General features: G+C 46.4%; 1 protein-coding gene across 2 annotated transcripts in view; it reads left to right on the plus strand.

Annotated features, from left to right (window-relative positions):
- The first annotated feature begins 965 nt into the window (after window positions 1-965).
- The window catches only part of LOXL1 (lysyl oxidase like 1), a 34716-nt gene continuing 8102 nt past the window's right edge, over window positions 966-27579 (plus strand). The window contains exons 1-3 of one of the 2 annotated variants that reach the window (XM_053365568.1): window positions 966-2627; window positions 23495-23603; window positions 26386-26523. In XM_053365568.1, the coding sequence (XP_053221543.1) occupies window positions 1427-2627; window positions 23495-23603; window positions 26386-26523 (1448 nt within the window). In that variant the 5' untranslated portion in view covers window positions 966-1426. The remainder of the gene's footprint in view (window positions 2628-23494; window positions 23604-26385; window positions 26524-27579) is intronic. The other variant, XM_053365566.1, reaches the window with a different exon arrangement.

A 27579-nucleotide genomic window follows, 5' to 3' on the forward strand; every position in this document is an offset into this window, starting at 1 on the left:
TTCAGGAACATCTGGGCCAATGCCAACCCTCCCAGATGAATATTCTATAAACAAGCCAGCTATGTCAGCCCCTCAAATTCCCCTCAGGCTACAGCAGCATATTTATTGATGCTGGATTCATTCCTCCATGACGACTGATTTCCATAGTTTCCTCCATCCCCAAAGTACAATCTTCAAATTCAATTCGACGACCAAAAACACACACCTGGTTGCAATATTTCTTCTGTGCACAACTGGGTGGTTTCCATCCTGAGAAGCATCAACGCACTAAGAATGTGATGCTTTCAAATCTGGGATAAAATCATAGGCAGAGACTAACCTCTTGAGACCGTGGCCTACAAATAATGCACAGTTGTGAGGGCCCCATCCACAACCACCCAGGGCAGCATGGGACCCTGTTCCCTGTGATGCAATCCTAAACCCTTTCTGAAACTGCATCTACTCTATTCCATCTTTCAGGTTGCATGTGCCATTGGTCATCAGGGCAAAAAGGCTGGTGGAAGCTGGAGTTCACCAATGTCTGAATGACCACAGGTACCCCATGCCTGTCTGACACAGCAACGAATTTCTCCTACATAGCAATGCTTCAACCCTTTCCCTTTACCTCCACCCAAGAAAAAACCTTGAATACAAGAGTCAAATAAAGAGCAAAGTTTCCTTGCATGCTGGAAAACCCACGCTCAGCTGTATTTTCTGGGTATGTTGCATGTGTGCATGCATGCATTCATGTATAATCCTGAGGGCTTCATTTTGCCCTTCTATCATGGCCTGGCAAAACATAAGGACCTGTTTCAGTTGCTCTGTCTAGTTCTTTGGGGGTGTTCACTGTTATCCCTGAAGACGGAGTTTGCTCTGAAACATTCGACTGAAGCCGTTTTGTCGAGGTCCTTTGAGAGTGGGGGGTGGGGAAACACTGAGAAGCTAACAAAATAAAAGTGGGCGGTTTTTAGGACCCTGCATACCAAACACTCGCAAAAGAGTCCTGAAACTTCCCAGCATTTTTTCAGAGCCTGTTGCTTATTCATTCAGACCAGAAGCAAAGACATTCAGCCAAGAGTAAGCAGGATCAACTGGCGTCCCCTGCGATGGGCAAAGCAGCAACGTGAAGACGACGACCAAGAGCAAGAAATAGACAAGGAACAAAACTTTCCAGGCTCTCCTGAGTTCTCAAGAGACTCGTTCATCTTCCTCTCTCCCTTTCTCTTTCTCCTCCAACAAGCTCAACATGAAGCTTGCGGGAGACCCCTGGAGCAGCTTCAAACAAACAGGGAATGGACAGAGTTGAGACCGAATCACCTAAAGAAGAAGAGAAGGCAGCGGAGAAAGAGAAAGGGGACAAGCTGTTGCCACAGGCCCTCCAGGCTGCTCTTCCACGACTTCCTCCCATCAAAAACACCCATCAAGGTCACTGATCCCTTTCATCACCATGGCACCTCTCAGCTTCTGGGACCTGTGGGCTTTGATGGGCTTTGGGGCTGTCCTGCTGGTCCGGGGGCAACATCCACAAGGCAGCAACGTAGACGCCGGTCGATGGAGGCAGATGATCCAGTGGGAGAACAACGGCAGAGTGTACAGCCTCCTGAACTCAGGCTCTGAGTATGTCCCGGCCAGCCACACAAGGGCAGGCAGCAGCGCAAGGGTCATGCTGGCTGACGCCACCGCCAGCCAAGGCAGCAGAAGGGTCCCGGGGAACACCCGGCGGCAGGCTCCCACCTTGCCAGTCCGGGCAGGATCCGATACCATCCGGGGCCAGACACGGCATCCGTTTGGCTTCGGACAGGTCCCTGACAACTGGCGGGATGGGGCCACCGGGGACGGTCACTCCAACTCTCCACGTCCCTGGTCGCCCACCTTTCGGCAGCGTCAGGTGGGCTCCTCTTCTTCCTCCTTTGCACATTCCTCGTTTGGACAGCTCTACCCGCAGGCCTCTTACCCCCAGCCACAGCCGCCGTTCGCCAACCAATATGAGGCCTACGACCCGCAGGTCCCCCGTGCGTACGACGAGAGCTACACCTACTACCGCACCACGGGAACCGGAGGGGGTGCTGTCGCCGCAGCTGCAGCCAGCGCTGGGGTCGTCTACCCTTTCCAGCCCAGGGTGAGATACGAGGAACATGCTGAGGAACAGAACCCCTACAGAGCCCAAGGATACTACCCAGCACAGGAAAGACCCTATGTCCCTGTGCCCCAACAGCTACAGCCCTCGGACGGCTTAGACAGAAGGTACTCGCACAGCCTCTACCATGACACTGGGACTAGCTATGACCAAAGTGTCCAGGACCCTTATGCCCAGAACCAGCAGTCTGCGGGGCAAGGGGTGCCTGTGGCAGACAACTTGCACATCAACTCGGGGTCCCCCGTGAGTGCTGGGACCAGGTATGGGAACGAGCCGTGGGCAGGGCAGTACCCTCCCTTTGGAGAGGCGCCCGCAGAACCCTACGTCCCTCCCCGCAACGTGGAACCTCAGCCACCTTTCCGACCCTTAGACCCCCATGGAGTGCCTAGGTCTGAGCCCTACCTTCCCATCCGGAACGCTGAGCCTCCCCAACAGATTCCAGACAACCAAGGTGTTAACCAGGCCCGGGTCAGCGTGGGCAGCATCTACCGGCCCAATCAGAATGGACGGGGTGAGTCACGGACCCCAATGATTGGCGGGAGGGGTGCTGGGGAGGAGAGGAAGCAGTGGGTTGTGGGATGATTCCTTTCTGTAGACCTCTAGGGACAAGGGGGTCCAAGAAAGAACCTTCAGCACCTTGTCTTAGCTTGAATCCCTCCTACTCTTCTTAAGGAGACCGGCTAGGATATCCCATATCTTCTGGTAAAGCTGCTTGAGCAATTAGCCGCATAGCTATTTGAGCTGCATATAGCTATAGGGTCTAGGAGAAGAGGGTCAACTTCACACTGGGGCATATTTGTGTCATTGCTTCCTGAAAGTGTGAAACAGTTATGTTGGTGTACAGGGCCTTGCATGTCTTCCCCTATGGAAGCTGTGCCATTGTCATTATTGTACTCATTTATTGTCGGCTCCTGCCAAGTTAACCTAATCAGCTAATGGCATTGTTTCTGGAAATCTCTTTAGATAACACCAAATTGGGCAAAAACAGGGATGGGAAACAGATGGAGCTCTGGATATTGTTGGACTACAAGTTCCATCACCTGTGACAACCAGCTGTGCTGGCTGGGGTAAATGGGAATTGGAGTGCAACAACACCTGAAATGCCACAGGTTCTCTATCCCTGGGCAAAAGCAACTGATACCTAATTCCTAATAATTTGTATGGGATTTGCATAGGGGAGAGTTCCACCTAGAACAGGCATCCCCAAACTCGGCCCTCCAGATGTTTTGGGACTACAACTCCCATCATTCCTAGCTAACAGGACCAATGGTCAGGGATGATGGGAATTGTAGTCCCAAAACATCTGGAGGGCTGAGTTTGGGGATGCCTGGCCTAAAACGTCTGCAGACACTGGGAAAATGCAGGGACAATTTGGGCAACCAGAATATTATGGTTGAGACCAGGGGAAAGCAAATGTTGTGTCTTCCTGATGTTTAGGCAACTCCCATCAGCCTCAACTATCATTGTCAACAATCACAGATGATGGGAGTTTTAGTCTACAAAAATTGCAGGGCATATTGGCTACCCCTGGTTCATAGGATCAGAAACAAGCCACAAGTGCAAGCACACTTTTCCTACTCTCTTCATTTCTGATGTGTGACTTCCCTTGCAGTCTCCTGTTTCGCATTAGCTGCAGTTTTCAGTTTCCAACATCCAAACCGAGAAAAAATGTTTGCTATTGCTAGGATTGCTGTTTATTTCTTTCATAACAATTTCTACTTGCGTGGTGGTTATTTTTTAAAAAAAAAAACCCTCAAAGTTGTTTACAAAGAGAATAAGACAATAAAACGATCAGTATACCATAAATCAGTATATAAAATTATCAGCAACTATTTAAAACATTAAAAAATGGCAATAAAATAAAAACAGATTAAAGCATGCATAGGCATTCCACATGCCTGGGTAGGCTTGTCTGAACAAAAAATGTTTTTAGCAGGTGCTGAAAGGCACATAGTGAAGACGCCTGTCTGATGCTGTGGGGAATGTGCCAGAAATTCAACAGGCATAGCTTTCCCCTGTACTGGATATAGGGAGGGGGGCAGAGAAGCTGCCGTTTTTAATCTTGCCCTGCCTGTCATGCAACTGGCTGGACAGGTTTAGGGAACCCTAGGCCTGGGGGACCAAATGAGGCCAACTGAGCTTCTCTGTTTGACCCTTGGGATGCTCCCCAGACCACACATCCACACACCTGAGCCACACACCTGAGCCACACACCTGAGCCACACACCTGAGCCATACCCATCACTTGCCCTGCTTTGTTTTTTTTAATAAGATATTTATTAAAGTTTTACAAAAAAGAAAGATTTACAGAATAAAAAGAAAGCAAAGAAAATAAAGAAAATAAAAAATACAAAAAGTACAAAAATACATAGAAAAAAAGAAAATACAAAATACAAAGAACAAATAGATAAGAAAAATTTAAAAAACAAATCCATTTTTTGATATCTTTAAGCTCATTTGCTTGTTTCCTTTACCTCCTCACACCTCCCCTTTTTGTATTCCCATTTACATAATCAATTCAGCAAATCCTTACCCTCTTTCATTTCTCTTAACTCTATATCTTAACATATTATAGCTATATGTTTTCATCCATTATCAATCCATTTTTGCATATTCTTATTAACCTTGTTACTAATGCCACTTATTTTCAATCCAGCATCATTTTAACATTCATTAATTTTACAATATTTCTGCAAATAGTCTTTAAATTTCTTCCAATCTTCTTCCACCAACTCTTCTCCCTGGTCTCGGATTCTGCCAGTCATTTCCGCCAATTCCATATAATCCATCACCTTCATCTGCCACTCTTCCAGGGTGGGTAAATCTTGTGTCTTCCAATACTTTGCAATAAGTATTTTGCTGCTGTTGTTGCATACATAAAGAAAGTTCTATCCTTCTTTGGCACCAATTGGCCGACCATGCCCAGGAGAAAGGCCTCTGGTTTCTTCAGGAAGGTATATTTAAATACCTTTTTCATTTCATTATAGATCATCTCCCAGAAAGCCTTAATCTTTGGGCACGTCCACCAAAGGTGAAAGAATGTACCTTCATTTTCTTTACATTTCCAACATTTATTATAGGGCAAATGATATATTTTTGCAAGCTTGACTGGTGTCATGTACCACCTGTATATCATTTTCATAATATTCTCTCTTACATGCCGTAAATTTCATACCTGTGGTCCACAACTGTTCCCAGTCAGCAAACATAATGTTATGTCCAACATCTTGTGCCCATTTAATCATAGCAGATTTAACCGTTTCATCCTGAGTGTTCCATTTTAACAGCAAGTTATACACTCTTGAAAGTATCTTTGTTTTGGGATCTAGCAGTTCTGTTTCCAATTTTGATTTTCCCACCTGGAAGCCAATTTTTTGTCCAAATTATAAGCCTCTCTTATTTGATAATAGTGAAGCCAGTCTCGCACTTTGTCTTTTAATTTCTCAAAACTCTGCAATTTCAATTTGTTTCCTTCTTGCTCCAAAATTTCCCAATATTTCGGCCACTTGGCCTCCATATTGAGCTTTTTCTGAGCCTTTGCTTCCATCGGTGACAACCACCTTGGGGTTTTATTTTCAAATAAGTCTTTATATCTTATCCAGACATTAAACAATGCTTTCCTGACAATATGGTTTTTAAATGCTTTATGTGCTTTAACCTTGTCGTACCACAAATATGCATGCCACCCAAAAACATTATTAAAACCTTCTAGATCTAAAATGTCTGTGTTCTCAAGAAGCAGCCATTCTTTCAACCAGCAGAATGCTGCTGATTCATAATAAAGTTTAAGGTCTGGCAGGGCAAATCCACCTCTTTCCTTTGCATCAGTTAGTATTTTAAATTTTATTCTGGGCTTCTTGCCCTGCCAGACAAATCTAGAAATGTCTCTCTGCCACTTCTTGAAACAGTCCATTTTGTCCAAAATTTGCAATGATTGAAACAAAAATAACATTCTTGGCAATACATTCATCTTTATAACAGCAATTCGACCCAACAAGGAAAGCTTCAAATTTGACCATGTTTCTAAGTCCTTTTTCACTTCTGACCAACATTTCTCATAGTTATCTTTGAATAAGTTTAAGTTCTTAGCAGTCATATTAACCCCCAGGTATTTTACTTTCTTGACCAATGTTAAACCTGTCTCCTTCTGAAACCTCTCTTTCTCAATCGGTGTTAAATTTTTCTCAAGAACTTTAGTTTTAACTTGTTCAACTTAAATCCTGCCACATGACCAAATTCTTGAATCAGTTCTAACACTCTTTTAGTACTAGATTCTGGCTCCTGTAACGTCAATACTATATCATCTGCGAAAGCTTTCAGTTTGTATTGTTTGGCTCCGACCTGTATACCTTTAATCAGACGGTCCCTTCTAATCATATTTAGCAGAACCTCCAGGACCGAAATAAAGAGCAATGGGGAAATTGGGCAGCCTTGTCGTGTCCCTTTCTCTATCTTAAATTCCTCTGTCACCACATTATTAACTATTAATTTAGCCTTTTGTTCTGAGTAAATTGCACTTATACCATTTTCAAACCCTTGACCAACCCCCATCCCCTGAAGATTTTTCTTCATAAAACTCCAAGAAATATTATCAAAGGCTTTCTCCGCATCTACAAAGATTAAAACTGCTTTAGTATTGATGTTCACTTGCAACTTCTCCAAAATGTTAATTATATTCCTCGTGTTGTCAGACAAGTGTCTACCTGGGAGAAAGCCGGCTTGGTCCTTATGTATCTCTTCCACTAATACTTTTTTTAATCTTTTAGCCAAAATATCAGCAAATATTTTGTAATCCACATTAAGCAGGGATATGGGGCGGTAGTTCTTAAGTTGTGTCTTTTCAGACTCAGTTTCGGTATAAGTGTAATATGGGTTTCCTTCCACGACTCTGGCGCTTTTTTCCCCTCCAAAATTTCATTACAGACCTCCTTTAGTGGTTGAATTATCCAATCCTTCAGAGATCTATAATATTTTGAGGTTAGGCCATCCGGCCCTGGAGATTTGCCCAACTACATATTCTGAATGGCACCTTCTACCTCCTGTTCTGTAATTTTATAGTTCAGCATTATCTTGTTTTCTTGAGAGATTTTTTGTAATCCATTTGTTTTTAAGAATTGGTCTATATCAAACTATTTCTGTGGCCCTTGTGTATATAACTGTTTAAAATACCTCTGGAAGCATTTTCTAATTTCCACTGGATTCTGAATGTTCTTTCCTTCCACTTCCAAATTGGTAATAGTATTGAGCTTTTGTCTTTTTTTCATTTGCCAGGCTAACAGTTTTCCACATTTATTAGCCGATTCAAATGTCCTTTGTCTCATTTGTTTAATTTTCCATTCAATTTCCTAATTCGTCATCTTCATATATTGCACTTGATATAACTTTATATCTCTCAGAATCTCTTGTGACTTTGGTTTCGCTCTCAGTTTCTTCTCACCCTCTTTTATTTTTTCCAAAATTTTATCTTTTTTCTCATTTTGAGCTCTCTTCTTTATTGCATTCTGTTGAATTAGAAACCCCCTCATAACTGCTTTACTTGCGTCCCAGATTACTCTTTTTTCAATAGTGGTGTTCAAATTTATCTCAAAATAGTCTCTCAAGGTTTTTTGGGCCTTCTTGATAACCTCTTGATCTCTAAACAAGGTGTCACTCATCCTCCATCTGAAGGAACCGGTTGGTGTTAATTTCATCTCCATTTTCACAGCATTATGGTCGGAGCAAGTTTTAGGGCAAATCTCCACTTTTCGAGTCTTAGGTGCCAGTCCTCTAGTTATCCAGATTTGGTCAATTCTTGTCCATGTCATTTTGGCTTCAGAAAAGAAGGTTCCCTCTCTACCCAAGGGATTCTTAATTCTCCAAATGTCAATCAAATCCATATTGTCAGTCAATTCAAAAAAGGTTTTTGGTAGTCTGCCATCTTTGGTAACTACCTGTCTCTGCGACTTGTCCATGTTTGTAGATAGCACTCCGTTCATATCTCCCATCATAATAATGTTGTAATCCATGTAGTCTAACAATGTCTCATGCAACTTCTTAAAAAATTCAGATTTCCCCTCATTCGGTGCATATACTCCTACTATCAAAAAATTTTCTCCTTGTGTTTGAATTTCGATTGCCACAAATCTTCCTTGATCATCTTTAAAAACAAATTTCAGTGATAGGCTCTCTTTTGCATAGATAACTACTCCTCTCTTTTTAACCTTGTCTGATGAAATAAACTCTTGGCCCAATCTTTTATTAATCAATACTTTCCTGTGTAGCCTTATCACATGTGTTTCCTGTAAACAAATCAAGTCCAATTGTTCCTTTTTCAATAAATGAAAGACTTTCCTCCTTTTCTCTGGGGAGTTAAATCCATGAATGTTCCAGCTTTGCCCTGCTTTGCACCTTGTTTGAGCATTTCTGCCTGGCTGGAGCATCTCCTTGAAACTTCAACCATGCTACTGGTTTGCCCAGATGGAGGGTAGAGAGGGGTGGGTGAGTGTGAAGAAACTGGCCCACCCTACAAAGGTATGATTTGCCTGGATTGCTCTGTCCACTTTTGCCTCTGTCCCACTAGAGATGGGAGAGAAATCAGATTCAGTTCACATTTAAAGCCAATTTATCAAATTGGCACTTTCGAGACCTGAAGCACAGCCCTATTTCAAAACCAGCAGTGCTCCACATTTTGCAATGCGGTTCTGCAGCCCAACGTTTACAAAAATGCATACTCTATCAGGGTGGAAATGTGCATAGAATTAATATATCAGTGAGAGTCACAGACAAAAGACATTGTGTTAGGTTGCTTTACATTCCTCAGAATGCAAGCAAAAAGTGTGTTGACTGGGGGAAATCTGCACAAAAAGACGGGAGAATTTTCAGGAGGATTTACAGAATTTGTTGCAGAAATCTGGAGAAGTGCAGACTGGAAAAATGAGAAACAGAGAGAGAGCCAAAACGGACTGATCCTTCCATTCCTAGTCTCCACCTACAACTGATATGTGACCCCCCCTCCAATAAAAAAGTTGCCCAGAAGGGAAGGTGACCCTTGGGTTTAAAAAGCTTCTCCAACCGACTTGTGAAAAACAAAGGAGGCTAAGACCCTTAGCACTATAACACACACACAAAAAATCCACCCTTCTCTCTTTCCTGGCCACAAAGAAGACAGTTTCTGCACGAGCTGTAGAGGAAAATGAGGGGAAAATGGGGCTCATCAACATGGGAAAGTAGCCCATCTAGGAAAAGGGTAAATGCTGATCCTAAATCTCTGCTGCCTTGTGGCTATACTCATCCCATCTTTGGGAGAAGAAAAGATTAAGGACTAAACCCAACACAAATTCAGAGTGGAGTCCCTAAGCAGTGGCAGAGCTTCATGTTCCGGCACCAGGGGGGGCAGAGAGTAGGCAGGGGCAGGGCTGGCACGCGTCCTGGGGGCGTGGCACTCCGCCTGCGGGTCGTGGCGCCCAGCACGGGTGGGGGGGCAGCCACGATGGCACCCCACTGGGATCGCACTGCCAGGGGCGGTGCGCTCCCCCCGCACTCCTCTCCCTCCGCCAGTGTCCCTAAGACAGTTGGACAGCAACTTGGACGCCTCCTTCCGGCATCTCCTGCAGCCCAGCTGGTGCCAAATGTCTCGCTCTGCTTTTCTTTAGACCACATCAGCCTATTGTTGGAGTCAATATGTCCCTGAATGCCCTGTTGCCAGCATGGGCATAGCCAGGATTTGGGGGGGGGCAGAACTGATGTGATTGGTCAGTTAGTTTAGTATTTCTATGGTTTTACTTGATTTTGAGGGTGGGCAGCTGCCGCCCCCGCCCCCTTGGCTAGACTCATGGTTGCCAGGAGTCACAAATGGAGAGCGTGCTTTTATGCTCAGGTCTTGCTTTCAGACTTCCCATAGGCTTTCGGTTTGCCACTGTGAGAACAGAACGCTTGTCTGGATGGGTCCAGCAGGGCTTTTCTTGTGTCCTGAACTTATGGAACTTTCTTAGCTCTGCAAAGTGAGCACCAATTACTTGTTCTACAGGGGAATGTGCAAAGAACATGTGCCTGCAGCCTGAGGCTGTGTCTGAAGATCTGTGGGTTGTGGTAGTGATCTGCCCTTCACCATCTTGCATGTGGTCTATTCATTTCCTCTGCAATAACTCCATCCTCTGCTTCTTCAAAAGCCAAGAGGGTGATGTTTCTTTGGTTTGTTAAAGATACAGTAGGAAACCAGAGTTGTCCTACAGTGTATTATTATCGGTTGGAAGCACAGTAGCTGCAGCTTGCAAAATGTCAGGCACTGCATAATGACTTACAGCACAAGTGTATATAGCTTATTCAAAAGTGAGGCCCACTATGTTCCATGGGACTTACTCCCGGGGAAGTGTGCATAGAAGTCTGTTTTGCAGCTTTAGAGTTTGCATGCATGCATTTGCCCAAAGATGGAAAACTTGTGGCCTTCCAGTTGCTGTTGAACCAAAACACCCAACAGACCTGGCCTGTTTGACTAATAGTCAGGGATGATGGGAGCTGTAGTCCGGGAACATCTGGAGGACCACAGGTTCCTCATCCATGCATTTACCTATGTACCCAGTCAAATTCACCCTTATCTGGAAGAAGTCCCATGGGATTCAATGGGGCTTACATCCCAGTAGACATGTAGATAATTGCACCATTAAAAGGTAAAGGGACCCCTGACCATTAGGTCCAGTCGTGACCGACTCTGGGGTTGCGGCACTCATCTTGCTTTATTGGCCAAGAGAGCCGGCCTACAGCTTCTGGGTCATGTGGCCAGCATGACTAAGCCGCTTCTGGTGAACCAGAGCAGTGCACGGAAACGCTGTTTACCTTCCCGCCAGAGCGGTACCTATTTATCTACTTGCACTTTGACGTGTTTTCGAACTGCTAGGTTGGCAGGAGCTGGGACCAAGCAACAGGAGCTCACCCCATTGTGGGGATTCGAACCGCCGACCTTCTGATCAGCAAATCCTAGGCTCTGTGGTTTAACCCACAGCACCACCCACGTCCCTTTATTGCACCATTATCCGCCACCAATGCTTGAGAACAGAGCTGGACTTTGGGCACTGACAGCTATAGCTAACAAGATTGAACAAGTACCTTGGAAGGCCCCAGGTTTACCAGAAGAGGCTTGTTACGTCTGAACCCGAGAGAATTCCTTTCACAGTGCAACAAGACCATGCCAGAACTATGCTTGAGTAATGGCAGGGCCAGCCTCTGGCTCACTTTTTCTCTCCCAAGGCCTGGTGCCTCCTGATTAGATAACCTCTAGCACCGGAGTCACAAACTGTCTCTCAGACTGGTGGGAAATCCCAGCGGTCCATGAGGATGCCAAGCTCCGAGTATGTTCCTGAGATTAGACCTCCTCCTCGGAGTGCACTCCACGTTTCGTGCAAGCAAGAGTGAACAAAAGGCTAATTTCATTAGCTTGACCTCATCTGATTTGGGCCTGGCTCCAAGAGCTCTAGAGGCTAAAGGGAGCCATGAGTGTGAATATCCTTGTCAGCTCCCTCTGACATATGTTAGCTTCTCTAAAATAAAAACAAACTCCTACTTTACTCCCCTTCGTTCCACTGGTACTGCCCTTTGCACTCCCCTCCCTATATTAACTCACACCAGTTAGGGATGATGCAAACCTTTCTCTTCAATCAAGCCCTGAGGAGAATTCAGCTGTTCAGCAGAATTCAGATTACAGGATGTAAAGCCAGGTCTGTCTTCAATGAGTCGCACTCCTGAATGCTCCTGGATTTTATTTATTTGTTATCAATTAACTGAGTACAGTGGTACCTTGGTTTACGAACTTAAGCTGTTCCGGAAGTCCGTTCTTAAACCAAAGTGTTCTTAAACCAAGGCGCACTTTCCCATAACAGCGGGGGATTCAATTTACAAATGGAGCACACTCAACAGGAAGTGAAACATGTTCTGCTTCCAAGGCAAAGTTCACAAACCGAAACACCTACTTCTGGGTTTGCAGCGTTCTTAATCCAAGTTGTTCATAAACTAAGCTGTTCTTAAACCAAGGTGCCACTGTACCGTTATCAGACAACTCATTACCAAGGTTCTCTGGACATGGAACCATTTGTTTTAAACAGACCCAGATATAAAACATTGACAGATCACTGCTCAGAAACCCAGCCTTTGTCAAACCAAAGCTGAGCAGAGTTCATTCCACTGCAGCCTGATTCAGCAGGGCTTTTCTTATGTCCTGAACTTATGGGACTTTCTTAGTCCTAATAATGCAATGCAGAGTCCTAAAACATCATTGCAGAGCTAAAACACAACATACAGCAGAGATGTGCAGCCTGTGAGCCTCCAAAAGTTGCTGGACCACAATTCCCATCATCCCTGATCATTGGCCGTGCTGTCTAGGGCTGATAGGTGGTAGCTCGGTCAGTAAAGCATAAGGCTCTTAATCTCTGGGTTGAGGGTTCAAGTCCCATGTTGGGCAAAAGATTCCTACATTGCAGCGGGTTGGATTAGATCAGGGGTCAGCAAGGTTGATCCCTCTGTGGGCCGGATTGCGCGCATGCGTGAGTTCGTGCATGTGATGGCCTGGGACTCGGGCTCGGAACCGGAACCAGAGGAGTCTTGATCTGCACCAGATCCTCTGCCTCAGGCAGCATCTGAACCAAGTCTGGGGCCTGATTCTGAAGAGCCCCAGTCTGCACAGCTTCCCCTGCAACAAGCACCACCTGGGCCGAGTCAGGGGCCTGAGCCTGCCCTGGCTCCAGATGTGGGGATGATCTCGTTGCCTTCAGCTGGGCCATCACTTACAGCTGCTCCACTACCGGTTTGGTCAGGAGAGACTGAGGCGGCCTCTGGGTCTACTAACCCACCAACGTCTCCTGAGCTGCAGAGACTCAGGTCTGAGAAAAGGAGAGACCTGAGTACTCGCAGGAGGAGTGCTTGCCTTTGGGTGAAACAGGGAGATGAGTCGCCGGGGGATCAGGACCGGCCATTACCCCGTCAGAGATAAAAAGCTGCCGGACCCTGCCCCAGGTTGCAGGAGCAACATTGCTGCTTGCTGGAACCTGCCTGTTACCCTGTGCCTGACCTAGCCTGGTAGTAGTAGTAGTAGTAGTGATAGTAGTAGTAGTAGTAGTAGTAGTAGTAGTAGTAGTAGTAGTAATAATAATAATAATAATAATAATAATAATAATAATAATAATTAATTTATACCCCTCCCATCTGGCTGGGTTTCCCCAGTCACTCTGGGTGGCTTCCAACAAAACAATAAAATACAATAACCTATTAAACATTAAAAGCTTCCCTAAACAGGGCTGCCTTCAGATGTCTTCTAAAAGTTTGGTAGTTATTTTTCTCTTTGACATCTGGTGGGAGGGCGTTCCACAGGGCAGGTGCCACTACCGAGAAAGCCCTTGCCTGGTTCCCTGTAACTTGGCTTCTCGCAGCAAAGGAGCTGCCTTGGCCCTGTTGGACTGACTCATCGTGGAATCCTTGGTTTCGGGACTGGACCTGGACCATGTTGCTTGGGTTAACCTACGGGCCCAGCACAGTGCGCCCATGATTTTCACGTGATTTCTGGCGCCGCAGAAGCGAGTCCCCACTCAGCACAGCGCACGAGCAGGCAACTTGGTTCGGGGGCGGCTCGTGGGCCAGTCAAACAACCCCCACAGGCCGCTTCCAGCCTTAGGTTGCTGTCCCCTGGATTAGATATCCTCAGGGACTCTTCCAACTCTACAATCCTATGATTCTGTGAACATCTGGAGGGCTACAGATTCTCCATCCCTGTCCTAAAACCACAGCAAGAAGCAGGGATTACTTTGCTAATATAAATGTGCTTCTTCTTTTTTTAAGCCTGGGATTTTTCTGTTTAAAGTACAGTGGTACCTCGAGATGCGAACGGGATCCATTCCGGAGCCCCGTTTGCATCCCGAATGGAACATAAGACGCGTCTGCGCGTGTGCGGGTAACGTTTCGCCACTTCCGCGCATGCGTGTGATGTCATTTTGAGCATCTGCGCATGCACGAGCGGCGAAACCCGGAAGTAACGCACTCCGTTACCTCCAGGTTGCCGCAGAGTGCAACTCGAACGCGCTCAACCCGAAGCACATTCAACTCGAGGTATGACTATACGCACTAGGCAAGTCTCCCTGGGAAGAGTGTTCTACAGTCAGGGTGCCAATACTGAAAAGGCCCCTAGGATATGTAACCAAGGTGCCAGGTGAGCCTCCTTGGAGAGGGCATTCCACAAGCAGGGAGCCACCACGGAAAAGGCCCGTTCTCATAACGCAACCCTCCAGGCCACTCATGGAGGAGGCACATGATGAAGGGCCTCACATGATCATCTCAGGGTCCGGGTTGGTTCCTATGGTGAGAGGCAGTCCTTGAGTATTGTGGTCCTGAACCATTCCTCTTGTTCTATAGGCACAAATGTCTCTGCCTTTCCCTTTCTTCTTTCTCTTTTTCTTGGTGGGTGGTGCCTGCTGGAACTGGTGAGACAGAAGACAAGAGGTCCAATAGGAGGTGGCACCAGAGCCAACAACACAATGTCAATGGATTCTAGTTTTCTTCCTGTCCTCCTTCTCCTCCCTGCTGAAGTCTACAGAGTCAACATGGAGGCTGAGGAGGAGGAAGCTGACAGTCACCCCCTGGACTGGATATTGTTAGGATGCTGCCAGCAGTTCCCGGCTGGTTGCCCAGAAAAGTATAATTTATTCAATAATTACAGAGAGAGGCTCTAGAACCCAGCCTCCTGGATAACGGCGCTGTCCCGAGTGAATCTCCACCCCCGTCTCTCCCACTTCCTTATTCATCACTTCTACGGGTGCTGCTACATGCCCTCTGTCTTTGAGCTCTTTGTTCTCCTACTTTCAAGGCTTGCCGGGCTCTGGGAGAGGGTAGATCTGGAATGCTTTCTCAAGGCGCCGTGTCCATCAGCTGCCGCTCCGCTTATGTCCCATCCTCCTCCTCCTCTCCCATTATTTCCCATCTTCTCCCCTCATCTGCCTCTGAGCTGTGACCTCCGCAAACTCCTGTTGTGAATCTAAACTGTCTTCCTCTTCCTCTTCCTCCTCCCTGGAGGGATCAGGCTGGGGAGGCAGTCTCCACCATTCCTCCTATGCCCTGTCCCTGAATAATAATAATAATAATAATAATAATAATAATAATAATAATATGTATACCCCTCCCATCTGGCTGGGCATCCCCAGATGTACATCAAAGGCAGGCTGAGGTTGATGGGGCAGGGCCCTGTGTTCAGTGGTGGGTCAGCCTGGGTGGGTTAGTAGGGGGTGTGGACCTACAGCCCTCAGCCTAGTTTCTGGCAGCCTGAATCTTAAGCACTCCAGAGACAAGGAGGCAAATACAGTGGTACCTCGGGTTACATACGCTTCAGGTTACAGACTCCGCTAACCCAGAAATAGTACCTCGGGTTAAGAACTTTGCTTCAGGATGAGAACAGAAATCACGCAGCGGCAGCAGGAGGCCCCATTAGCTAAAGTGGTGCTTCAGGTTAAGAACAGTTTCAGGTTAAGAACGGACCTCCAGAACAAATTAAGTTCTTAACCCGAGGTACCACTGTAGGAGGGAGAGGGCTTTACAATCCAGCAACGTTGCAAACCCTGCCCATTTTTTACTCTGGCACCACCCACTGCCAGCATGCAGTCTTCAATAGAAGACAGAGAGCGGGGGTGGGGGGTGAGCAGTGCTGGACAGGAGTGGGGGGAGAATAAAGTTTCCCCACCCCCTGTTCATCATGTGCCAGGTCGTATCAAAACAAGCCTAGACGTCTTGCCAAAGAGTTTAGGAACCATGGAGAAAGCAAACAAACAAACAATGGAACTTTTGAGGCTATGAAAAGAAAAAGTTATTAAATGCAACCTTACGAAGCAATAGGGGAAATCTGCCCATCTTGAAAGGCTTATACGGGAGACAGCAAACAGGAAGCAAGACCAGGACACAATTGTTTCTCCCTGACAGGGACGGAACAGCAGCAGGAAACTCCTGACTCCACCCTGAAATAACTACGTCTAGGGCCACCTAGTGGCTAAGCTATATAACAACAGTATCCACACGCCGCTCCTTTCATTTGCAATGTTCCTTCATTCAAACCTTGAAAGCACAGGAAGCTCAAACCAGCCAGGACATACATTTGATGTTTCTTCCACATTCTCTTGCACGTTGGTAACATTCAATAGCCCGAGAGTCAAAAACATTCAGTGTTTTGCCATGAGAAGCATCATTTTATTTGTTTAATAGGATTATTTAATATTAAAAAATGTGAAAGCATTTTTTAGCAGAATCTCCTCACAAAGTAGCAAACATAGGATGCAGCAGCAAACCAAATTATAATCTTCAAATGTCTAACATCAAATTGGGTAACACAGAGGGAAAAGCCAACAATCTGGCCAGCACAATTAAAAGCACTGCTTAAAATCACTTCATAAAAGTGTAAACATGTTGACTGGTACCCATTGAGACTGGTAGAGCAGAAGACAGGGAGCCCTCCAGTTGGTGGTGCCAGAGCCAATGACATGCAGAGACAACTAATTCTAATTTGGTGCATTTCCTCCTTCCTACTGAGATCTAGGAGGCCAAAGAGGAGGAAGTTAACAGGCAGGGCAACCCCTGGACAAGCTGTAAGTAAGAAGGCAGGCAGGTAGGGCCTGGCTGAGGGCAAAGTGAAGTTGATGAAGCAGTGTCCCATTTTCTGCTAATGGACCAGCCTCTACTGCACGACAGATGAAAAAATGTAGATGACAGCTGAGGAAGGAAGCTGTGCAGAACAGAGATTGCATGGAGATGTCAACACATGTCCAAAATGTGTGGATGTAGACTGTATATAGGTAGATGAGCTTATCAACATATGGAAAAAAATTATTAGTATTAGTATTAGTATTAGTATTAGTATTAGTATTAGTATACCCCACCCATCTAGCTGGGTTTTCCCAGCAACTCTGGGCAGCTTACAGCACATATAAAACATAGTAAAACATTAAAAACTTCACAATACAGGGCTGCCTTCAGATGTCTTCTAAAATTTAGATAGTTGTTTATTTCCTTGACATCTGAAAGGAGGGTGTTCCACAGGGCAGGTGCCACTACCAAGAAGGCCCTCTGCCTGGTTCCCTGTAACTTCGCTTCTCACAGTGGGGGAACAGTCAGAAGACCCTCAGAGGAGGACCTCAGTATCTGGGCAGAACAATGGGGGTGGAGACGTTCCTTCAGGTATACTGGGCAGAGGCCAGAATGGGCTTGATGTTTATCTATCCCTCCATACATTAATTATTCCCAGAACTGTCATCTGTGCAGGGCTCTAATCAGTCCATGCATACTTCAAACAAATTCCTAACAACATATTAAAACCAGCACCATTATGGCAATTCAGCTCTCAGAGCTAATCTACAGATCAAAGTTGCTGTTGCTGCTTTTTTTTGTCCTTCTACTGTGGTTGCATTTTTCTTTAAAGTTTTTCTCTTCCTTGTGTCCATTAACTGGCCACTGAGGAGCTGAACTCTTGCAAGGAGCTCTTGATCGATGTAGCAAGTTAGCTCTTGCAAAGCTGATCTTAATTCTGTAAGCCTGCAGGAACAGCTTCCTCGGAAAAACAAAAAGAGAAACACCACAAAGCCACAGGGACAGTGGATCAGATCGAAAGCAACCTAAAACCTAGACCAGGCCCTGCAGTGGTGATCTACCATTTTAAAAGAAAACACTTGCCTTCTATATTCAAGCCTGACCCAATGACCAACAGAGGCATTCTGCTTGAAGCTGCCTGCCTTCTCCTCTGCAGCCTCCACATGTCTCTGATTAGATTTATTTTCATTTTATTTCCGTATATGTACAAGGATCACTTAGCAACAGCTTGGCTTTGCATATTTGTCTTGGATTCCCACCGGGATTTTGATTCACCGCGTGGGCGTTGGGGTGATTTTTGTGCATGCCCCCCCCCTCTTTTTCCCATTTGCAAGTTGGTCTGAATCTCAGACCCGGGGATACTGGCTGCAAGATAACCAGGTCTCTACATTCCTTCCCTGTTCCCCATATGCTCACTTAAAGTGGATGGCGATTCCTTGGGTTTCTGCTGTGAGGTAACACCAAGGTCCTGACCCAGGGTGCCCTGAAAGATTCCTTGACAGTTTTCGCAGGCGGGAGAGGGAGAATCTGCGTCTCTTGGACGCTTTTCCATCTGAGTAATTCGTTTCTGGCTTATCGGAAATTCCCCGGGCAGTTCCAATTACCGAACTTCTTCTCCTATAAACAATATTTGCAAAGCACTGCTAACACAGAAGAGCTGTCCATTCCACTTAAGAAGGGGATGGGCTTAACGTGCCCAGATGTTCCCAGGCTGTATAGGAACCCAACAGTGCCCAAGCCTCATTAAGAGAGACCAGAGAAACTTGCTTTTAGGGCTCTCTTCCCACAAAAAAGCCTCCCCTGTCTTGAAAGGCAAAGAGTGCCGGAAACTGCCTTATAAAGATGCACACACAGCATAAATTTAAAGCCCATCTAAAGCACATGCATTCCACTAGAGAATCCCAGGGACCGCAGTTTATCCCCCACAGAGCTACAGTTCCCAGCACCCTTAGCAAGCAGCAATCCCCAGGGCTTTGGGGGGGGAGTCATGTGCTTTGAACATATGGTGTGGGCACAGGCAGAGTCTGACAACAGGTCCGTGTAGCATAGTAAGATTTATTCCAATGCAAATCACCCTGTGCAAGTAAGCCTAATTAGTCTAAATTAGCCTAATTTCCCGGGAAAAGTCTACACATCCTTCTCTCCCACCCTGAAAACCCATATCACTGGTCTTCCTTCTTTCAGATCCACCGACTCCAGTCCATTCCTACCTGCTCCCAGTTTCCCAGAGAGCCAGTGTGGTGTAGTGGTTAAGAGTGGTAGACTCGTAATCTGGTGAACTGGGTACGGGTCTCCGCTCCTCCACATGCAGCTGCTGGGTGACCTTGGGCCAGTCACACTTCTCTGAAGTCTCTCAGCCTCTCACCTCACAGAGTGTTTGTTGTGGGGGAGGAAGGGAAAGGAGAATGTTAGCCGCTTTGAGACTCCCTAGGGTAGTGATAAAGCGGGATATCAAATCCAAACTCTTCTTCCCATTTCCCCCCAAAATCATCAGTCAACATTAGAGGAAGCACCGTGGTTCAATGGCAGAGCATCCGCTTTGCATGCAGAAAGTCCCAGGTTCCATTTCTGACAGGTAGGGCTGGGAGAGAGCCTTTCCTGAAAGCCCAGAGAGCAGCTCGGACAATACAATGGACCAATGGTCTATGTGTAAGGCAACTTCCTGTGTTCCTATGTGGCAACTGCCCATGCTCAGTCCTTGTTAGGCTGCTTTTGCAGGTTCCCCCAAAAGCAGTACTTCTGAAAACCTTTAGGAACCCCCAACCGATGGGCATGGTTAGTGCTGTTTTCACTGTTTGGCACATCGTTTTAACTGAGTACCCTCTGGGCTTTTAAATTAGCAGAAGAGAGGCTATGTCAGTGTACCATGCAGTAAGTGGAATACAGCCTATAGCAGGGTGAAATAGCAAGCTATGGCATGTTGTTGGATCCTTCCTTCAAGACCAGGGTTGTTATATAAGCACATTTTCAGCTGTAACACGTTGGGGGTCCTGGCTGATTGCTACCAAGCTGTCATAGCAAAACCAGGAACTGATGGCTCCAATACCAATCCAGGAAGAATGCAGGGCATTCAGATGTCATGCATGCTGCACAGGAATCCAGCTTTCTCCTGCCTTCTGTTTCCAACCAGTTATTACAAGAATGGGAAACCAGAACTCTGGCCCACTGGTCATGCCTTGGTCCCTGAATGGTTTCTCAAAAGTTTTGAAACATCTAGCTCAGCACTGGGAAATGGGTGGTGCAGTGGTCTAAACCACTGAGCCTCTTGGGCCTGCCAATCAGAAGGTCGGTGGTTCGAATCCCCGCGACGGGGTGAGCTCCCGTTGCTCAGTCCCAGCTCCTGCCAACCTAGCAGTTTGAAAGCATGCCAGTGCAAGTAGATAAATAGGTACCACTACGGCGGGAAGATAAATGGCGTTTCCATGCACTCTGGCTTCCGTCATGGTGTTCCGTTGCAACAGAAGCGGTTTAGTCCTGCTGGCCACATGGCCCAGAAAGCTGTCTGTGGACAAACGCCGGCTCCCTCAGCCTGAAAGCAAGATGAGCGCCACAACCCCATAGTCGCCTTTGACTGGACTGAACTGTCCAGGGGTCCTTTATCTTTTTGTTTACCTTTTGTCTACACTGACTGGCAGTAGCTCTCTAGGAGAAATAGGAATGCTCTTCCACATCCACTCCTTTATAAATACCATATTTTTTGCTCTATAAGACTCACTTTTTCCCTCCTAAAAAGTAAGGGGAAATATGTGTGCGTCTTATGGAGCGAATGCAGGCTGCACAGCTATCCCAGAAGCCAGAACAGCAAGAGGGATTGCTGCTTTCATTGTGCAACGATCCCTCTTGCTGTTCTGGCTTCTGAGATTCAGAATATTTTTTTTCTTGTTTTCCTCCTCCAAAAACTAGGTGCGTCTTGTGGTCTGGTGCGTCTTATAGAGTGAAAAATACGGTATGTGTTGCTTGTAGTCTGACACCAACCATTTGTTCTGCAGGTGAATATGGGCACTGTACCCCATCATGTGCAGCCCACTGTTGCATGTGAAGATCTGCAGGGTGGGGCACCAATCCAGCGATGGGCAACCTTTGCATCACCCAAGTTGTTGCTGGACTCATCAGCCTTGACCATTGGCTGTGCTGACTGGGATTGATGCAAGCTGGAGTCCAGCAACATCTGGAGAGCCATAGCTTCCTCATCCCCGAGTTATTACAAATAAGGGGAGTGTGTGTATATGTATGCATGATGACAAATCTCTCCCCACCCCCACCCTCTTAATGCATGTATTAAATCACTGAGTCATAAAGATCCCTTCTCCTTAAACACTGACAATCAGCTCAAGGAATTGGGGGGGGGCGAGTCTCACGTTTCACTTTTTAAGAAGGGAATAGCTCAGTTAAAGAAACCGTTTCCCTTCCCCTCCACAACACCTCCCCCCCCCCGTCTTCTCTTAATGTGAGAATCCCTTGGGGATTACATCAGCAGAAATGACTAAGCATAGAGGCAGGAAACGAGAGCCAATGTGGTGATGTGATTCCTCCGGGGAGAACAGCCCATGAAACAAGAAAGCATTGTTCTTTTTCACTCTCAATAAAAATAAAAAAATGAAAAATGAAATCAGGGGCCAACGGTGCTCCCATTAAAATCTGGATCAGAGGAGAGCAGGCTTTCCCCTTGAACAGTCAGCATTCGTTTTCAAGCAGAATCTCCACGGCCCATTAGCGGGTTTCACATTTTACACAGCAAGAGTGCATCAAGAAAGGACATTGGGCAAAAGCCTGGGGACCCCGCCCCCCAGCACAATGAGCTGCTGAGGGGTGGGGGACAACCACAACAGAGCTGGCTCGGCCCGCACATGATCAGCTTAAGAGGTAGGTGTTGGAGACAAGATCATTACGACCAGAGTTTAAGGTCGTGTGCACATTGCTGCTTACCCTGACTCCAGCATGCTCCCACTGCTAGGGGCAAGTGGCGTTAGCCACAATCCATAGGTATCCCATAGGTTTTTGAGAAATACTCCTGTTTGATGCACTTTCCTATGAACCAGCTTCCATCTGATTTGAAAGCAGAAGCTGCCGTTAAGTTGAGGTGTGTAATTTCAGGCAGCCGTTGCGAATGCTCATATGACAGCTTCGGGGAATGGGGAAACACATCAGGTAATGGGCAACAGAATGAGACTTGAAACACTTCAAAGCAAAACCTTGCAAACCACTGGTATGAACATAGCCTAGAGTCACCATTGGGATGTCTTCACACAGATGGCAAAAACCACAGGACCCTCCGTTGTGCGCCTCTGAAGGCATTTCCAGGTGACATGCTCATCAAGCATTCAACCTAAGGTTAAATGATGTTGCCTATTTAACGAACATTCACTTCAATTTGTTTGCGGGGCAGTCAGATGACATCTCAAAGCAAGTGTTATCCCACACATTCCAGCGGATTTTCCCCATCACTTTCCTTACAGCAAAAAGCCCAATGCTTTTGAGGGAGTGGGAAATGTTTTTTCCCCCCAAGAGCATCCAATCAGCTTCAGTTGCATGGCCTGGATTCATTTGGTTGAAAATAACCATGGTCTGGAAGCACCCAATATCAGTAAATCTCCTATGAATATAGGGCTAGGCCAAAATGGCCCCCTCAGACTGAGACATTGGGTGGGGGGATTTTCAGGGGTAATAACAACAATATTCAAGGCAGGAAGGGGAAATTTCTCACGAGCTTTTATTGCTTCAGTCAGTGAATGGTACCATCCCTACCTACCCAAATTCCCATGTTTTGAGGGTCATGCTCAGGGTTGGCATCAGTGAGAGGCCACAAATCCAATGTCCACAATCTTGCAGGGCATCCTGCCAGCCCTTGGAGCCTGCTGGTTGGGCTGCTGCTCTTAACTTGATGTCATTGCCTGTTCACTTGTGGCTTGTTCACGCATTACACCAAACACGGGTCAACACCATCCATTTGTTTTTGTGGAAGTTTAAACAGAAATATAGTAGATCTCACCTTACCAGGAAGGCGGCTTTGTCCAGGTGGACTGGGTGGCTTGCTCAACCCACTATGCAGGTGATAAGGCCTTTGAGGTCCCCACTTGCCCTTCTTGTGGTTCCTTCTCTTCAAGCCACACATGGGCAGAGAGAGCCCTTGGGACAGAGGACTCCTTTAAAAAGGGGGCTGTCATCTGACAATCCTCTAACCTTAGAGAGAACGGCGACAGTAGGATCCGTGGCCACCCTGAGCTTACAGGGGGTAAAATCACCACAGATGCCCTGGATGGGGCCATCCTAGCGAAATGAAAACACTTGATTTAATCAACTCCAGAAGAACAGCCAAGTGGTCTTGGACAAGGTACGTTTTTTATTTGCCAACACACACAAAATAAACTAAAACAGGGTCAGGCTTAGACAGGCAGGCTCTTTAGCTAAAAATGAAAGCTGTCTTCTGCTTTGACATTTTTTATAAGTCCATCTTTGGCTGGTTGCTCTTGCACAGGGGTAGGCAACCTAAGGCCCATGGGCCACAAGCGGCCAACAGGGGTCATTTAACCGGCCCACGAGCTGTCCCCCGAACCAAGCCGCCCGCTCAGCGAGTCCCCGAGCGCTGCACTAAACTGGCACAGCGTGGTGTGGGGACTCACTTCCGCGGCGCCGGAAATCGCATGCACATGCGCTCATGCACACGCATGATCCAGCCCACAGAGGGATCTCCTCTGGAGTGAACTGACCCAGGGGAGGTAAACCTTGCTGACCCCTGCTCTTGCACCTACATCACCACAGCTAACTAACTAACTAACTAACTCCTGCCTCTCTCGACAGGCCTCCCTGACCTTGTTCCTGACCCAAACTATGTCCAAGCTTCCACTTACGTCCAAAGGGCTCATCTCTACTCCCTGCGTTGCGCTGCTGAAGAGAAATGTCTTGCAAGGTAATGTCCCTTCGTTCGGAACTGTCCTGTCGTGGCTGCCTTTATTCCGCAACCCCTCCACCTCTGAAATAACTTTCTGCTGTGTGGTTCATCTGTCTCATTGTTCATAATCAGATCTGCCATTTTAGGTCGCCGCTGGGAACATCCTTGTGATGCCTGTTTGAGCTCATTTGGGGGGCCTTCCCGAATGGGCCCACTTTTTCACCACTAATGTAGGAACACAGGAAACCATCTCATACCGAGTCAGACATCCCTCTGGCTCAATATAGCCTAGGCTATCTGGCAGTAGCTCTCCATGATTTCAGGCAGGGCTATCTCCCAACCCTGCTTGGAAATGTCAGTTCCTTACATCCACACTTAACTTTGCTCTCCATTTCTGGGCACAGGTCTGGGCTTTCCAGATCTGTGTTGGAGAACTTCTTTTTTTCTTCTTCTTTTCTTTTTTCCCTTTATTTTGCCCCACCGCTTTCTCTGCAAAAACCCACTCTTTACAGCTAAACCGGAGCAAAAGGCAATACGTAGAAAACCCAAATTGCTGTTTACTCTGATTCAGGGGTAAAGAGTGGGTTTTCCTGGGGAAAGCTGTGTGGCGGGGGGGGGGCTCAAAGTGCTCAGACATGGACTAGGAAAGCACAGAGCTGCCCCTGGAAAGTTTGGGGCAAAATGTAAGCGTGGATAAACCCTAAATGCAGACGTGTCTTAAAACCTACCTGCCTCTAGGCTCTAAGGTAGTGTTAGGATAAATGTGATGATACATTTAAGGACATTTTCACTATCTAGTTTAGGAGGTGGATCCAAGCATGAGGCAGAAGAAGAAAGTAGCTTAAGGAGAGAAGATGTGTTGTACATGGTTCTTTCATCAGACTATTTCTTACTCAACTCCTCGTTATATTACAGATAGCAACCAACTCGCTAGGAAACAATGGATCTCTTCTCTCGACACCTGCCCTTGTTTCATCTGTCAGATGTTTGGGGAAATACTATATTGATGAAGCAATGTTTCACGACAGTAATATCATGACTTTCAGATCACAGGCTAGCAAACCAGCAATTAGTTTTTAATGCTTCTCTGGGTGTTTTTTATCGCCAGTCCAAGGTGACTAACCATCCAGAGGATCACTGAAAAGAAACGAGAAGAGCATTTTGATGGAAGATGCCTTCATGCACAGGTACAGCCTGCCAATTAGGTCTGTGCTGTGTGCATAAGTATGGGGAGTTTGCTCCACAGCTGCAGAAGCTGGCACTGAGCCTGAATGACCTTGGTGAAGGGGCCAAGCTCAGTGGTAGAACATCTGCCTTGCTTGCAGAAGAACCCCTGATACAATCCCTGGTACTTCCAGGCAGGTCTTGAAGGGAACCCAGCCTGAAACCTGGGAGACCCACTGCCCATCTGTGTATAAAATACTGAGCTAGATAGACCAAGGGTCTGACTTAGTATAAAACAGCTGTCTTTGTTCCTAAGCCAGCCTGGGATCTGGATCTTCAATTTATTCAACAGCATGTCTCCAGCATTTGTGGTTACAGAGAAATTTCGAAACATCTTCGTGTTGTTTTTTTCTCATTTCCTCAATTCCCTCTCTATCACCCTTTCCTTTCCAAAAAGGTTATATTATATGAATCAATTATTCCTTATGGTCATCGACCAATAAAATTAAACACACATTTAAAATCATACAACTAGATATAACAATTAAAAACTTATAGTAGATAAATATGCATTTTTAAAAGAAGACAACAAAATATATCTCCTAATCTGCACTGCAGAATCTTCTTCTTCTTCCAACATCTCTTAATGATATGGAAGAAACATCTCTTAGGTAAAACAATACCAAAACCACAGATCTTCCCAATTCTTAACAGTGGGAGAATCAACCTCTCTCTTCATTCAATACGCAAGTTATAATGCAAAAGGAAATGATATCAATATTAACACCAATTTCAAATTATTTTAACTCGAATCGTAGAAGATTCCAAGTGCTTACATGGGAGTAAGCATCACTGAGGCCAAAGTGACTCACTCCCAAGTAAATATGCCTGGGATCACAGCCTAGGTTGTACAATACTTAGCAAGCCATGCTAATAGGTGTGAAGCACATACAATGGGGACGCGGGTGGCGCTGTGGGTAAAACCTCAGCGCCTAGGGCTTGCCGATCACATGGTCGGTGGTTCGAATCCCCGCGGCGGGGTGAGCTCCCGTCTTTCGGTCCCAGCTCCTGCCCACCTAGCAGTTCGAAAGCACCCTTAAGTGCAAGTAGATAAATAGGTACTGCTTTATAGTGGGAAGGTAAACGGCGTTTCTGTGTGCTGCGCTGGTGCCAGTTCGCCAGAGCAGCTTCGTCACGCTGGCCACGTGACCCGGAAGTGTCTCTGGACAGCGCTGGCGCCCGGCCTCTTAAGTGAGATGGGCGCACAACCCTAGAGTCGGACACGACTGGCCCGTACGGGCAGGGGTACCTTTACCTTTTACATACATCAGTCCTTCTAACAGCAAACTCATGTGGCGAGTGCCAACAGCAATGGGGCCCACTGAAGAACAAAGAAGGGGGGAATCCTGATTTTTGCAGAAGTACAAAAGCATTTTTTTTAAATCCAATGATCACCCCAAAGCTGGTGATGCTATTTTATGGCATGGAAGTAAACACAATCCCCTGCTCAGACTGCAGCTTAGAGGCACTGGGTGCACTTCGAAAGCTGGCAGTCCTTCTGCATTTGCACCCAGGACTGATTCTTTCCCAGAAATCCTCTTACTTTGTCCTGCCACCTGCTTTAATGTCCTTCCAGCACCGCCTACACCCCTGAAGCAACAGACTACGACGTCCGAGTTCTCCTGCGTTTCCCGCAAAGAGTGAAGAACCAGGGCACAGCAGACTTTCTGCCCAACCGAGCCCGCCACACCTGGGAGTGGCACAGCTGCCACCAGTAAGTAGGGGGTGCTATTCATGGGACTCACTGAATGGGGCTGGGCAATAAACAGGGTTCCCTGTATAATCCCATTGTTCCATGGGATTTAATAAGAGTTTTTCATTTATTCATGACACTTTTATCTCACTGGTTCTCCAAGGAGCTCAAGGTAGCACGGATGAATCTCTTCCCACCCCGACTTCCTATTTTATCTTCACAACAAGCCTTTGAAGAAAGCCCAATGTCACCAGAAGTGAGCCCAGTGGGAATTTGAATCCCAAACTTCCAGATCCTAGTCCGACACTCTAAAACCACCACCCTAAGACCCAGGTCCCTTCCTTGCTAATTTTATTAATGTATTATTAATAATAACATTTGCCATTTTTTTACTTAATAAGTGACTTCTGAGCCCAAGTCATCTGCAGATTTTTTTGAGGAGCGGCTTGACAAAATACCTTCTGATGGACTGCATTTATTGACTACAAATCACAGGCTTATCTGGCTGGTGGGAAAAGCTGCAGGCAGCCGTTTTAAATTCCCCACCATGCCCTGGAGTGGGGGGTTTTAGAAGGCCGTCCTCAGAGGGGCATGAGTCCCACTTTACAGAGCACAATCCTCTCGGTTTCCTCGTGTCCTCATCCTGTTTGTCTTGCTGCTCCACATGCTTGAAATCCTTGTATCGAATCATAGAATCCTAGAGTTGGAAGGGACCCAAGGATCATCTAGTCCAACCCCCCTCCAATGCAGGAATCTCAGCTAAAGCATCCATGATAGATGGCCACCCAACCTCTGCTTAAAAACCCCCAAGGAAGGAGAGTCCACAACCTCCCAAGGGAGTCAAGTTCCACTGTTAAATAGTTCTTACTGTCAGAAAGTTCTTCCTGGTGTTTAAAACTCTCTTGAAAACATTTTTTTTCCCTGAGGCCGTGGGTCTGAATAGCTAGTTTTATTACCCCTGATGTAACAGCTTGTGAATTGTACATTTTGAACTTTTGATTTTCACAGCATCGATTATTTGTTGTTTTAGATTGTGTGCCCTTTGGGGTAGAATATTTTTATCACTTATTCATTCAT

The sequence above is a fragment of the Podarcis raffonei genome, chromosome 14, assembly GCF_027172205.1.
Source record: "Podarcis raffonei isolate rPodRaf1 chromosome 14, rPodRaf1.pri, whole genome shotgun sequence".
NCBI lineage: Eukaryota > Metazoa > Chordata > Lepidosauria > Squamata > Lacertidae > Podarcis > Podarcis raffonei.